Below are 16,003 nucleotides of genomic sequence, written 5' to 3'. Positions count from 1 at the left end.
ACAAGATGCCAAATTAAGATGATTCTCTTATGTCTTTACATGATTTATCTCCTTCCATTCCCTGCATATTCATTGTCAATGACCACTGTGGTATCTGCTACCACCACTTGTCTCAGCAGCCTGTTCCAGCTACCTACTGCTTTGTGTAAGATTAAAAACTTTTTCCATCTCATCTTAAATGCTTATTGTCTAGTATTTGTCATTCCTACCATGGAAGAAAGATTATGACTGTCAACATTGTCTGTGCCTCTCATAATCTTCTATTGGGTCTTCACAGATCAATTCTTGTAGCATTTCATAATATAGTTATGTTAACTATGAAACATTTTTAAGTGCAAGTATCCAAAGCTGATAGATATTGACTGAGATGAATGTTGTCTCAGGCACCATCTGACTCAAATTTATAAATGTATATTAAAACTCCATTTTATGGCTGCTTTTGAGAAATACTGTTTAGTTTTCTTTCGTATTTAGCCTGTGCACATATTATAAGACTGTTTGTAATCTGAACAGGTTCTGGAATGATTGACCCTGATGGCCTGGCACCTGATGAAAATGCAGTTGGCAACAATAAGAACATCATCAATGAGAATGTGGTATGGAGCAAATCCGTTAAAATATGCTGTCTGGTCCTTATGAGCTTGAAATTTTTTTAAGAAACAGATGAGCTTATGTGTGTGAACAAACAAACAGATACTGGAAATATGAAATAAAAACTGAAAATGTTGGAAAAACTTAGGCAGTTAGCAGCATCTGTGGAAAGAAACAAAGCGTTAATATTTCGGGTTGAAGACCTTTGGTCAGAATTAAGGAAAAAAGAAAACAATTTTGTTTTCTGCTGCAAAGAAGGTGGGAAGCAGGGAATTGAGCAAGTATCCCCAAAGGGTTCAAAGTGGTTCAGTTTAATATCAAAGAATATATACAGTATAAAGCCTGAAAATCTTACTTTTCACAGAGACATCCACAAACCGTGAAACCCCAAAGAAAAAACGATTGTGACATTAGAACCCCAAAGCCCTCCCCCCATAGACAAGCAGCAGCAAAAGCATTGACCCTTCCCCCTCCCCCCATGCACCAGTAGAGGTTCCCCACCACCACCACCATGTGAACAATAGCAAAAACACTCAAAGGGATCTTAATCTGGAGTCCATCAAAAACTACAGTCCATAACCTAGCACTTTGCTGACTCAGACAGGCTCTCTCTCCCCAGCAAGGAAGAGAGAGAGGTCACTTCTGTGAACAATGAGAGCAGGAGACCAGAAGCTCCCTGTCCCAATGTTACAATCTTCCACATTGCTTCTCCAAGCCCAAGAAGTTGATAGTTTCCTGATCAGTCAGGGCATCAAAGGATATGGCGAGTTGGCAGATGTATCTGGGATCAGCCATGATGGAATGGCAGAGCAGATTAGATAGGCTGAATGGCTTAATTCTGCTCCTATGTCTTGTGGTCTTATGGTCACTGGGACAAATTTCTGTTGTGTATATTGGAGTACATCCATAAGCCTTCTGCTCCCCAACTCTTTCTATGCTACACTGATGACTACATTGGTGCCTGCTTCCAACGCCCATGCTGCACTCTTCAATTTTGCCTCCAACTTCTGCCCTGCCCTCAAATTTATCTGTTCCACCGCTGACACCTCTCAACTCCTTTCTTGTCCTCTCTGTCAACATCTCTGGAGACAGACTGTTTACTGATATCTTTTATAAACCTACAGACTAACAGGTATCTTGATTATACTTCTTCCCACCCTGTCACTTGTAAAAATTCTATTCCCTTTTCTCAGTTTCTTTGTCATCGCCATATCTGTTCTCAAGTTGGGGTTTTCCATTCCAGAACATAAGAGATGTATTCCTCCTACAAAGAACGGAGTTTCCCTTCCTCTACCATTGATGCTGCCCTCACCTGCGTCTCCTTCATTTCCTGGATGTTTGCACTCAACCAATCAACCCTTAACAGGGATGGAGTTCTCCTTGTCTTTACCTCCTTGTCACTATCTCTTTTCTGCGGGGATCGTTCTCAACATGACTTCCTTGTCCACTCGACCCTCCCCACTGATCTCCTTCCAGTCACTTACCAAGCAGGACTAATGTTACACCTACTCCGACATCTCCACCCTGACCACCTTTCAGGGTCCCAAAAAGTCCTTCAAGGTAAGGCAACATTTCAACTGCAAGTCTGTCGGCATCAACTATCGTATCCCGGTGTGGCCTCCTCGACACCAGTGAGACTCAAAGTAGATTGCGTGACTGATCTTTGCTCCATCCACAGCAAAAGTTGAGATTTCCCGGTGGCCACCCATTTTAAATCTATTTCCCATTCCCATTCCAACATGTTGGTCCATATTTCTTCCACTGCCCCCTGCAGGTGGGTACACTCCAATCTGACAGCATGAACATCGATTTCTCTCATTTCTGGTAATTTATCCCCCTCCCACTTCTCTCTGTTTCCATTCTGGCTTCCCTCTTGCCTCTTCTGCTGAGTTCCTCCAGCATATTGTGTGTGGTGCAATGAAGATTCCCTAGACTGGGGCCAAGGATGCCAGATTTGCCGTCAGAGGGGAGACTGAGTAGATTGGGCCTTTATTCTTCAGGGTTCAGAAGAATGAGTGGTGGTCTCATTGAAATATTTCTTATAGAGCTCCACATTGTGGATGCAAGAAAGAAGATTCCCGTGACTGATGAGTCCTGAGCCTAAATCACAATTAAACTCAAGTATTGACTGGGTTTTTGCATTGGGTAGCCTTATTCTTTCAATTTTCAAAGGAAGAATTAACAAAAGGGAAAATACAAAAGTCAATTTTAATTTCTGCTCTATGCTCTTATAGGTGTTCGATGAAAGATTTGATGTGAAAGAAATGATTTTCAATGCAGAACAAGTCAGTGGAGGAGAGAATGACATGGTATGGACAGTCTCCCAGAAGGTGGTTCATTTTAAATCATTTAAAAACATATCCTGGGGTTTATCTTGTGATTCCTTAAACTATACTTTTCTTACTAAACCTTTTAATGTAATCAGATAAATCTTGTGCTTTATAAGCTAATAATTTCAGTACTACATACATTCCTGCCAACAACATATGTGGCTTCTAAGTAATTAATTGTAGCATTTTTAAAAATTTTAATGGCAAAACCCAGATTCTGTTAATCTTGTGTACTATTTACTTGGAATTTTATCCATCCATATATATTTGCTTTTAATGATAATTAAAAGATTTGACCCAGTGAAAAGGGCCATGGTCTTGTCATAAATGCTTGTCTTTTTTTCAGGGCACTGGGGCCACACGTGGCAACTTCAGTTTAAGTGGCAGTGCTCTGATTGGCCTGTTAGTGATCGCAGTTGCCGTAGCCATGGTAATCGTCATCAGTTTAGTGATGTTACGCAAGAAGCAGTATGGCACCATCAGTCATGGCATTGTAGAGGTGAGTACGTTAAATGAGCTTCGATATGTTGAGATCTTTTTACTGTAATTGGAATGTTGCAGTTTATTTGCCACGCTCAATTTGTCGCTCTATTTGCTCCCACCACCGATGTCACCACTAATGTAATACACATCTTGTAATGGTCGTCTTAGACCCCACATAAACTTCAGAAGCAGGGACACAGTAACTCGTGTTTCATTATTCAAGGTTTGCATGTGACAATTTCAGATACTGCAACTAACTGAGCACACTTTTGGATATTTATGAGGAGAGATCTATTGCTTCTTTCCTGCAAAATTAGGCAGGTGGGACTTGTGTTCTGTGTTATTGAATACCACACAGCTTGATATAAATGCTATCAAAGTCACTGGGGCTGCAGTGTGCACCATCCGGAGATTGAGAATGCTTTGAATTATACTTTCATCTTTATATCCTTTGGTTGTGTTTTGTACTTGAGTGAAGAAGCTATTGGAGAAGATTCTCAGGGATAATATTTATGAGCCCATGAAAAAGCATGGCCTAATTAGGGGCAGGGCAGCTCATATATCTTACTAGTTAGATTGATTAAGAGGTGACAAACAGGATCAACGAAGGTAGAGCAGTTAATGCTCTCTGCCTGGATCTTTGTAAGCCATTTGACAAGATCCCACAATGTAGGCTCATGCAGAAGATGAAGTGACTTGGCCACTTGGAATCAGAATAGGTTTGCTCATAGAAGACAGATGGCAGGGTGGAGATGCAGTATCTCCCTACCAAGGGAGGTGAAAACACTTCTTCCCTCTGCTAGCCTGCAGGTCATCCTTGAGCAAAGTGTAGCACCTGTTTAGCCCCCCAATCAGTGTCACATGAACCCATGGAAGCAGGTGGTGGATGATCGTATGAGCAGCTGGGACATGTCCCATGTCCTGATTATATGACCACCAATGCCAGGCAGATAATCTCTGAAGAGTATTGATAACACTGGGGTCACCTGTCTTGTAAAGACACTGCCCAGAAGAATGCAATGGCAAACCACTTCTGAAGAAAAACTTGCTAAGAACAATCATGGTCAAGACCATGATCACCCACGTCATATGTCACGACACATGATGGATGATAGAAGACAGGGTAGTAGTTGATGAGACATAGTCTGTTTAGAATCCCATGACTAGTGGTGGTCTGCAGGGATCTATACTGTTTGTGATGTGGTAAATGGACGGGTGGGTTAGTCAGTTTGCAGATGGTTCATAGTTTGGTGGTGTGGATAGTGTAGATACTAAAGAGTACAATTGGATATTGATCAGTTGCAGAAATGGGAGATGGAACTTAATCTGGCCAAGTGCGAGTTGGAGCACTTGGGAGATCAAATGTAAATGGACAGTATATAGTTAATGCCAGGACCTTTAACAGTGCTGATGTGCAGGTGGCTCTTAGGGCCCAAGTCGATAGCTCTCTAAAAGTGTCTGCATAGGGTTAATAAGGTGGTTAAAGAAAAAAGCATATGACATGCTTGAGGCATTGAGTTCAAGAGTCAGCATGGCCCAAGTGAGGAGGACTACAAAGAGATGGACATGGGAGGTGCAGGAGCATATTTGGGATTGCTTCGAGCCAGTGGACTGGACTATGTTCAAATGTTTGTTAGCAGACCTAAATGAATATGTCACAGTCGTCAGTGACTTCATTATATATGTGGATAAGTGTGTACCCATAAAAACATTGAATCTTCCTAACCAGAAAACTTCAATTATTATGATTTGTAATCAGCTAAGGGCTAGTTCTGTGGCATTTAGAGCAAAAAAGTCTAGGCTTGACTCTGGAAGGCCATTGCAAGAGAGGCAATTTCAAACTAAACTAGAATCGCGGATGGGCACTTGACAGCAGTGACAGGATTTGCACAATATTACTCCCTTCAAGATCAGTTAGCAGATGTGGTAATGACCCATTTATGCCTTTTATGCATGCTTTTCAGGGAGAACTGTAACACACCCACACAAGTTTCCTAAAATCTCAATCTCCAAGCCTGACATCTGGGCAATCCACCAAGAGCAGGGGTTCCCAACCTGGGGTGCCCGCAACCACAGGGGGTGTGAGATGGAATTTCAGGGGGTGTGACAAAGAGTGGCTTGTGTCCTTGAGTGACGAGTCACGAGTCATCACTCAGCCGTCTGCCAGTGTGCCTTATCAAGTGATAATAACATTTGTCCCAAGCACACTCCAGTCTCCCGCTGCCCGAGTCGAGAGAGATGTAAACTCAAATACGAGGAAATCTGCAGATGCTGGAAATTCAAACAACACCCACAAAATACTGGTGGAACACAGTAGGCCAGGCAGCATCTATAGGGAGAAGCGCTATCGACCGAGCTGAGTCCTGACGAAGAGTCTTGGCCCGAAACGTAGACAGCGCTTCTCCCTATAGATGCTGCCTGGACTGCTGTGTTCCACCAGCATCTTGTGTGTGTTGTGAGACATAAAGTCACTCTAGTCTCCCATTGCCCAAGTCAGCATTGAGGATTCTCATCAGTGTTAGCTGGGAAGTTACACCTCAGAGTTAAAAATCATCTCATAATGCCAAAATCTTTATACATCCCGAATCAACCATCGAGTAACGACTTCGCGTTAAAACCAAACCCACAGACAGTAGGTAAATTATTCAATTATAAAATTTTAAAAAGCCGAATTTTGATTGAAAAGTAGCTGAAGTCATTCATTTGTATTTTTCTCAATGCATTAAAGAAGTTTTTGAATTTCGAAGGTTTTTTCTCTTAAAAGGTTTTTTTCTTGAATCGTCGATAATTTTGAATTGTGTTAGTTGAGGAGGTATCATGGTTAGCACCGAGGACTGTGTGATGGGAGTTCATATCTCCGGTAATCATTGGAAATAGGTGTGTAAATTCAGTAGTGAGTAGCCTAATAAGTTGCGTTGCGTCCCCGTAGCATTTCCACCTGATGATTTACCTTGGCGTAACCGCAGATAATATCGTAATATAATATTCGAAAGCATATTTCTTGTGATACTTTGCTATAGGTGTGTCTGGTTGAGTAAAGCGGTCATCCCTGACAGATAGTTTTTCTCATATTAGCTCATATTTTTCTCTTTACCCTTAACCCTTCATTAACCCTTCATGTCAAAAAGAAGGAAATGGAATGATGACTATGTGTGCTTTGGTTTCACTTGCACAACAGGAAATGATGGCTTGCAAAAACCCCAGTGCATTCTCTGTAGCGTTGTGTTTTCCAACTCAAATCTGAAGCCATCCAAGCTTCAAGAGCACTTCAAGAACAAGCATGGCGGCGCTGATGTTGAAGGACATGATGTTGGGTCATTGAAAATCACAAGAGCTTATTTTGATTCACAAGGAACTCTTCCAAAATTAGGTTTCGTTCCTGTTGAAAAACCATTACTTCTTGCTTCATACCAAGTGGCATATAAAGTGGCCAAATCCAAGAAGACCCCATACAATTGCAGAAGATCTCATCAAGCCATGTGCACTGAAAATGGCAACAATTATCCTGGGCAAAGAAGCAAGAAAAAAAAATTGAGCAGGTGCCCCTATCAAATAATGTCATTCACAACCGAATCAGTGATTTGAGTGAAGATATTTTGGACCAACTCATCTCAGATGTCAGAGCTAGTCCTCTTAAAATCTCTATTCAGTTAGATGAGTCAACTGATGTCTCCAGTTGTAGTCAACTCATCACATTAGTGAGATATGTCAATGATGGTGCTGTGAAGGAAGATTTCCTGTTTTGTAAAGATCTGAAAACAAACACAACTGCAAAGGATGTGATGCAGCTGGTGAAAGACTTCTTTGCCAAACATAATTTAGATATCAAGGTCATTGGTTCTGTGTGCACTGATGGGGCACCTGCAATGCTTGGAAATAAATCTGGCTTTTCTGCATTGATGAAAAAGGAGATTCCAGACTTGCAAGTTACCCATTGTTTTCTTCATCGGCATGCTTTGGCATCAAAAATATTGCCTCCAAATTTGAAGAAAGTCCTTGATACTTGTGTAAAAATCATCAACTGGATCGGGGGTCTGCTTTGAACCATCACATCTTCAAATCATCTTGTGAGGATCTGGGAAGTGAGCATTCAGTTTTGCTTTTCCACACAGAAGTCCGTTGGTTGTCATGAGGGCAAGCTTTAACTGGCTTCTTTGAACTGCAGAAAGAAATCAAAGCTTTTCTGGAGGAGCGTGAATGTGATCTGGTTGGGGCAATGGAATCAGAGGAATTCGCCCAAATGCTGGCATTTTTACTCGTATGAATGAACTGAGTGTTTATCTTCAAGGAAAAGGGATAAACATATTGAAGGCTTGTGAAAAGTTGAATGCCTTCAAAGAAAAGTTACATCTTTGGCATTGAAGGATGGAAAGAGGCAGTCTCTCAAATTTTCCTTCACTAGAAGAGATGGGTGATGATGCTGGATCCATAACTCTTACTGTGCATGAAGAAATTGTGGCTCATTTGGAAATGCTGTCAGAATTGTTTGATGGATATTTTGCTGCTGAAGACCTGAAGATTTCAGAAGAATGGATCATGAATCCATATTCCTACAATTTGGAGAAAATGTCAGATGATGAAGAGCTGAAGGAAGATCTTATTGATTTGCAGACAAATCTAGCTCTTGAAATGCAATTTGAAAACAAGACTTTGGAGGAGTTGGTGTGCAGCACTGGATATGTTCCCAAGACTTGGTGGAAAAGCATTCTGTGTCCTCATTCCATTTGCAACAACATACCTGTATGAATCTGGATTCAGTTCTCTTTTGTCAATCAAGACAAAATCTAGGAATCGCCTGAATCCACAGGCTGACCTACGGATCGCAGTCAGCAAGGAAGTTCTACGTTTTGACAAAATCATGAATGAGAAGCAGGAGCAAAGAAGTCATTGAATTTTATGTTCACAATTGGGATTGATTTTACTGTTTACAATTTCTTCTGAATAAATTAGAATCTAATTGCTCAATTTATATTTGCATTTTATGCACTGAGTTAAAAGCTTATTTTTTAAAGTTCAATTTGTTCACCGGCAGTATTGTATGTAGTTCAAAAATTGGAAATTAGACTTCTTCATCTTCAAATGTGATATTACTTTTGTAGGGGGTGCGAACATTAATCAAACATTTCCTAGAGGTGGGGCATACAAAAGGTTGGGAACCACTGATCAAGAGGGTCAAGAAAGGTGTCTGGTTCACATGGTGCACTACCTGCTCTACTCTCTATATACGTATGACTCTAGCTAAGCACAGCTCCAATGCTATGAACAAATTCACTGACTACATCACTGTTCTTGGTCTAATCATGGGGTGATAAGTCGCCGTAGAGGAGAGGGACAGTTGAGTGATGCCACAACATCCACATCTCGTTCAACATCAATCAAATTGTTGACTTCAGAAAGAGGAAGGAGAATAAACATGCTCCAGTCTGCAATAGGGGATTGGCAGTGGAGGGTCAGCAGCTTTAGCATACCAGATGACCTGTCCTGAGCTAAGCATATGAACGTAATCATAGAGAAGGTGTGCTGGCATCTTTACTTTCTTAGAAGATTAAAGGGGTTCAGCATGTTACCATTCTGTGGATGTACTCTTAAAAGTATCCTGATAGGTAGGATCATGTCTGGTACAGCAGTTCGAATTTGTATATAGTCTTAATTTATTGAAGTTCAGCCTAAGACTTCAAGCTTTTTTTTAGGTTGTGGAATTTTCTGGGACCATTTGTCATTTTTTTTCCAGATCTGATGGTTGATAACAAACCTATTGTTTCCTTTCATAATCTCCATCATCAGTCTTGCATGTTTTCACTGGTAGTTTTTATTGGGGCAAGTCTTGCCATGGATGCCAGACTAATTAGCTCCTTACTGTCATCATCACTTGAGCCATTAGAGGTCTCTGTTGAGTTAGTATCACTTTACAGTTCCTTGGAGTTCCCAAGGTGTCACTGTTTCTGGGGAATACTCAGTGTTGGCTGCCTTTCAACATGATTGACATCAACATTGACACCACCCAATGAAGGTCTCCCAGATTCCAAGCAGGTTTGCCTCATTTCACTTTGCAATTTTGATGAACAGAGCTTTTGAGTATGGATATAATTGCATGCTGCCTTTCAACTCCTTCCGTCAATGCAGAAATTTTATATCTTCTTCATACTGTTCTTTCAGCATATTATATATTTTCCCCTTTTTCATCTAATTGGTCAGTCAAATCACCTACTTGCTGGTGCAGTTCACAGGCTTGATTCTCTAAATCAGCGTGTTCACATTTCAAAGCATCTATCAACTTGCAACTCAATACATTCGTGCCTCCGTAGCTCTGTTAAGGTCACTGGCGTCCAAGCTGGTTTTTTAAAGTTCCTGATCACATATTTTTGATCTTCCGACATATCACTTCAATTCAATCTTAAATATTTATTGTTTGTTATTTACTCTGCAAGTTTTTCTTTCCAAGTTCTCTTTACCTTATGATTTCCATTGCTTTGGATTCAATTCATTGATTATCTTGACTCTCATACTCACATACTGTTTTGTGACCTTTCTAATCTGTTGATTTATTTTTGTCATTCTCTGCCTCTATCTATATTATCTTCTCTGCTGATGATTAATTTTAATTTAATCACTGTTTTGGACATTCCTACTATAATTTTGGATCTGTAAATTTCTGTCTGTATTTTATTACCTATTGATTTGTATTTTTGTATTGTTCAGACTTGTATTTTTCATCTCTTGAAATTTCAGGAGACAAGCTAAAACATTTGGGCTTTTTATCAATCATGAGATTCTGCAGATGATGAAAATTTTGAGCAACACACAAAATGCTGGAGGAACAATAGGCAATAGGTGCAGAAGTAGACCATTCGGCTCTTCGAGCCTGCACCGCCATTTTGAGATCATGGCTGATCAACTACTATCAATACCCGGTTCCTGCCTTGTCCCCATTTCCCTTGATTCCCCTATCCATAAGATACCTATCTAGCTCCTTCTTGAAAGCATCCAGAGAATTGGCCTCCACTACTTTCTGAGGCAGTGCGTTCCAGACCCCCACAACTCTCTAGGAGAAGAAGTTTTTCCTTAACTCTGTCGTAAATGACCTACCCCTTATTCTCAAACCATGCCCTTTGGTACTGGACTCTCCCAGCATCTGGAACATACTTCCTGCCTCTATCTTGTCCAATCCCTTAATAATCTTATATGTTTCAATCAGATCCACTCTCAATCTCCTTAATTCCAGCGTGTACAAGCCCAGTCTCTCTAACCTCTCTGCGTAAGACAGTCCAGACATCCCAGGAATTAACCTAGTGAACCTACGCTGCACTTCCTCTACAGCCAGGATGTCCTTCCTTAACCCTGGAGACCAAAACTGTACACAATACTCCAGGTGTGGTCTCCCCAGGGCTCTGTACAAATGCAAGAGGATTTCCTTGCTCTTGTACTCAATTCCCTTTGTAATAAAGGCCGACATTCCATTAGCCTTCTTCACTGCCTGCTGCACTTGCTCATTCACCTTCAGTGACTGATGAACAAGGACTCCTAGATCTCTTTGTATTTCTCCCTTACCTAACTCTACACCGTTCAGATAATAATCTGCCTTCCTGTTCTTACTCCCAAAGTGGATAACCTCACACTTATTCATGTTAAACGTCATCTGCCAAGTGTCTGCCCACTCACCCAGCCTATCCAAGTCACCCTGAATTCTCCTAAAATCCTCGTCACATATCACACTGCCACCCAGCTTAGTATCATCAGCAAATTTGCTGATGTTTTCAATGCCTTCATTCAAATCGTTGACGTAAATCGTGAACAACTGTGGTCCCAATACCGAGCCCTGTGGCATCCCACTAGTCACCACCTGCCATTCCGAGAAACACCCATTCACCGCTACCCTTTGCTTTCTATCTGCCAACCAGTTTTCTATCCATGTCAATGCCTTCCCCCCCAATGCCCTGAGCTTTGATTTTACCCACCAATCTCCTATGTGGGACCTTATCAAATGCCTTCTGAAAATCGAGGTACACTACATCCACTGGATCTCCCCTGTCTAACTTCCTGGTTACATCCTCGAAAAACTCCAACAGATTAGTCAAGCATGATTTACCCTTGGTAAATCCATGCTGGCTCGGCCCAATCCTATCACTGCTATCTAGATATGCCATTATTTCATCCTTAATAATGGACTCTAGCATCTTCCCCACCACCGATGTCAGGCTGACAGGTCGATAGTTCTCTGTTTTCTCCCTCCCTCCTTTCTTAAAAAGTGGGATAACATTAGCCATTCTCCAATCCTCAGGAACAGATCCTGAATCTAAGGAACATTGGAAAATGATTACCAATGCATCCGCAATTTCCAGAGCCACCTCCTTTAGTATCCTAGGATGCAGACCACCTGGACCTGGGGATTTGTCAGCCTTCAGTCCCATCAGTCTTCCCATCACCGTTTCCTTCCTAATGTCAATCTGTTTCATTTCCTCTGTTATCCTATGTCCTTGGCCCATCCAAACATCTGGGAGATTGCTTGTGTCTTCCTTAGTGAAAACAGATCTAAAGTACTCTGCCATTTCTCTGTTTCCCATAACAATTTCACCCAATTCATTCTTCAAGGGCCCAACATTGTTCTTAACTATCTTCCTTCTCTTCACATACCTAAAAAAGCTTTTGCTATCTTCCTTTATATTCCTGGCTAGCTTGTGTTCGTACCTCATTTTTTCTCCCCATATTGTCTTTTTAGTTAAGTTCTGTTGTTCCTTAAAAACTTCTCAGTCATCTGTCCTCCCACTCACCTTAGCTCTGTCATACTTCCCTTTTTTTAATGCTATGCAATCTCTGACTTCCTTTGTCAACCACTGTGGCCCCTTTCCCCCCTTTGAATCCTTCCTTCTCTGGGGGATGAACTGATTTTGCACCTTGTGCATTATTCCCAAGAATACCTGCCATTGCTGTTCCATGTCAGTTAGCATCTATGGAGGGGAATAGGCAATTGGTGTTTCGGATCAAGACCCCTCATCAGGACCCTCCCTAGTTCCTCCAGCATTTTGTGTGTGTTGGGTTTTGTATTACCTTTCAACTTCATGGAGCAGCTCTCAGTTTTAGTCTTTTCAGTCACTGTTTCAAAACATTGTTTATTCTAAAATTTGATTGAAAATTTATTATTCCTCAGCATTTTAATGAGTTTGCAGTAGTTTTTGGTTGTGTTGATTTGTTTCCCGATCTTGGCAATTTACTTGCAAATAATTTGTCACCATACGAGGAGCCATCAGTGCACTGTTAATTTTTTAATTGGGTTAAAGCACCCCCCCCCCCCCCAAAAAAAGAAGAAACTTCCTTTATTAGTTGTTTTTAAAGCATATTTTATCACTGTCCAGTCATGCTGTAGAAATCGTACCTTAATTTACATTTAATTTAAGAAAGTAATTTGTGCTTTCAGATATTTTATTAGTCGTAATTGTTTAACAAATCAGTACGTGGCCATTCAGTTGGGCAAATGCATGTGAAAAACTATAAGGGACAAACCAAGTAAGTACAAGTCCTTGTAAGCCAAAAAAAATCTCATGATTTTTTTCCCGGAGCTAAATTAAAATTAAAAGTGTACTGTGATAAGTTTAGAGGCTCTTCTGATACTTCTCTTTCATCTGTCAGGACCCATTTGGTGGGCCAAGGAAATGCAAATTGCATTCAATTCAGATAAGTGTGAAGTGTTGCATTTTGGGAAGTTAAGTCAGGGTAGAACTTTTACAATGAACAGCAGGGCCCTGTGGTGTCTTGTAGAATTGTACTAAGGGTACAGGTGCATAATTCCCCAATAGTGATGTCACAGATAGGGTGGTGAAGAAGACATCTGGCACCCTGGCCTTCATCTTTCAGGGCACTGCGTATAAGCATTCATAATGTTGTAGTCGTGCAAGATGTGGGTGAGGCTGCATTTGAAGTGTTATGTGAGGTTCTGGTCACCCTGTTATAGGAAGGTCGTGATTCAGCTAGAAAGAGTGCAAATAAGATTTTTGAGAATGTTGCCAAGACTCATATGAGTTATTGGGGAGGTATGGAAGGCTAGGTCTTTATTTCTTTGAGCACAGGAGACTACCAGATGACCTTATAGAGGTGTATAGAATCTTAAGGTCTACTTCCCAGGGAAAGGAAATCAAAAACTAGAGGGCAATCCAAGGGGCAAATTTTTCACGCAGATGGTCGTCTGTTTATGGAATAAGCTGCCAGAAGAAGTGGTTGAGGCAGGTACAATAACATTTAAAAGATACTTGGACAGTTACATGGATAGGAAAGATTTAAAGGGTTAAGAGCCAAGTGCAGACAAATGGGTCTAGCTTAGATGGGCATCTTGGTCACCATGGATTAGTTGGGTTGCTCGGCCTGTTGCCATGCTGTATTATTCTGGCAATTTCATTCATAAATTAGCTTGTAACTGTGTTCATCTCAACAAAAATATTGGTTATGATCTCATGTTGATTAAGCTCCAAAATGAGTGTACCTGTATATTTCTCTCAGTTTACCCACAATCATTGTATAAACTTTGGCCTATTCCAGAATTCAGCAAAGAAACTTGGAGGGAGGAGGGTCAGGTGGAGGGAGAGGAAGAAGAGACTGTGTGTTTTTTGTTTTAAACAAAATACTTTGATTTTACAGGTTGATCCCATGTTGACCCCAGAAGAACGTCACTTGAACAAGATGCAAAACCATGGGTATGAAAACCCAACCTACAAGTATCTGGAGCAGATGCAGATCTAATGCTAGATGCTAAATTGAGCTAAACATAGCACGCTCAGCCAATCTTCCAACTACTGAATTAGAAATCTGCATTTCACATACGAGATTTTGAGTGTAAAGCACTTCCTACTGTAGATTGTAAGATTCCCATTCTTTTAAATGGGTTTGAAATGTACTACGCAATATATACGATGTATAATCTTAAAATCTATTACCTGATGAGAATACAATGATATAGTTGTTTCCTTTTTTAAAATTTATTTTAAATCTGTTTTATTTTGTGTGTCACAAAGATCTATAAATAGAGACTGTAGATTTCTACTTAATGGAGCACTGAATATGAAGAGGATTTGTACTGATTTATTTCATGGAACCTATAGAATTTTCTGCTGTAAACTACATTTAAATGGGTAGCATTGTAATAGGCAGTTGAAACTGGAGGTGAGGATTCAGTTTCTCGTCGTGTGCCTGTGTGTTAGTGAAGTTGTGTTGCAGTCTGGGCATTTACTGAGGTTCTGGTAACCTGTGGTCTGTTTCCCCTGCACATTCCTCATTTGTCTAGACAGACTATGCAGATTTTTCAGTTGTATCACTGTGTAGTTTTAGTCCTACAAAGTAACTGAATGCAAACTCATCAATAAATACTACATCCACATGTTTAGACTTTTTGTTATCCTCTATTTGAAGACTTTGGGTCTGTGCAGCAGTGTTGGGGAGAAACCAATACAGTTGCCTGGATGTTTATTAATATATTCTCTTCCCAACTACAATGTCTAGGAGCTTTTAGGATCCAATAGCAAGAGACTAAAAAGCATTAGCTTTTTATTAGGGAGAATATTAATTTTTGAGCGAACACTTTTGTGTAGTATAAAAATAGTTGATGGTTGTCAATGAAGATTGTCAATAGGAAGAAGGTGGCTAAGGTTGCTAAGGAGCCACTAGAGAAAATTAATAACAGTAATGGCTGGACTGTTATTTGTTTATATAAATGTTTCTGATAAAACATAATTGGCATGGTTCAGATTCAAATTTATCACATGTTCATCTAAACATACAATGAAATATGGTATTTGTGTTAACACACCCAAGGTTTTACTGTGGCAGCCCACAAATGTTGCCATACATTCTGGTGCTAACGTAGCTTGTCCACAGTGTTCAGCAGATCATGAACAGCAGCAACAACCAAACCAAAACAGGACAGCAACAGCAAGACAGTAACAGCAAAACCCACTCTCACACACATGGGCCTCCAAACCTCAGGACAAGCTGCCTCCAGTTCTTAGTCATGGAAACTCACAGACATCAGGCCTCTGACCTCTCCGCTAAGGCAACCCAGGGAATTTGATCTTTAGGCCTCTACCTCCTAACTCACCAAGCTCTGGACTTTGACCTTCAGCCTTGCTCTCTCGACTTCATCTGGGTATCGACCCCAGGATTCTCCAGTTAGGAAGTTTGCAGATGTCACCAAGATTGGCAGTGTAATGGAATGATATTGGTCAACTGGGAAAGTGGGCAAGAAATGCCAGTTGGAATTTAAATCAGCCAAGTGCAAAGTGCTGCATTTTGGGAAGTTAAACTAGGGCAGGACAAACACAGTAGATGCCAGGGCCCTGGAGTATGTTGCAGAACCATCAGACTGAAGTACATGGTTCCCTGAAAGTGACAACACATGCAAACAGAAGACAATTGGCACGCTGGCCTCCACAGCACTGACATAATTTTACACCCCTTCAAGATTGATGAGACCACAATTAGAGTAATGTATGCAGTTCTAATCAACTAGCTATTGTAAGGATCTTATTAAACTCATGAAGAGATTCATAAGGATGATATTGAGACATCAATGGTGGATATGTACTTGGAGGGGATTGCGAAGGGACAGTCCCACCATA

General features: G+C 40.8%; 1 protein-coding gene across 2 annotated transcripts in view; it reads left to right on the top strand.

The window, feature by feature from the left end:
• aplp2 (amyloid beta (A4) precursor-like protein 2) overlaps nucleotides 1-14,766 on the top strand; it is a 148,805-nt gene extending 134,039 nt beyond the window's left edge. For both annotated transcript variants that reach the window (XM_059957137.1, XM_059957138.1), the window contains exons 13-16: nucleotides 514-596; nucleotides 2,826-2,900; nucleotides 3,268-3,420; nucleotides 14,031-14,766. In XM_059957137.1, coding sequence (XP_059813120.1) covers nucleotides 514-596; nucleotides 2,826-2,900; nucleotides 3,268-3,420; nucleotides 14,031-14,132 — 413 coding nt within the window. In that variant the 3' untranslated portion in view covers nucleotides 14,133-14,766. The remainder of the gene's footprint in view (nucleotides 1-513; nucleotides 597-2,825; nucleotides 2,901-3,267; nucleotides 3,421-14,030) is intronic.
• The last annotated feature ends 1,237 nt before the right edge of the window (nucleotides 14,767-16,003 follow it).

This window comes from Hypanus sabinus, chromosome X2 (genome assembly GCF_030144855.1).
Source record: "Hypanus sabinus isolate sHypSab1 chromosome X2, sHypSab1.hap1, whole genome shotgun sequence".
NCBI lineage: Eukaryota > Metazoa > Chordata > Chondrichthyes > Myliobatiformes > Dasyatidae > Hypanus > Hypanus sabinus.
Note: the sequence above shows the minus strand (reverse complement) of the source record. Positions and strands in the feature narration are given on the sequence as shown.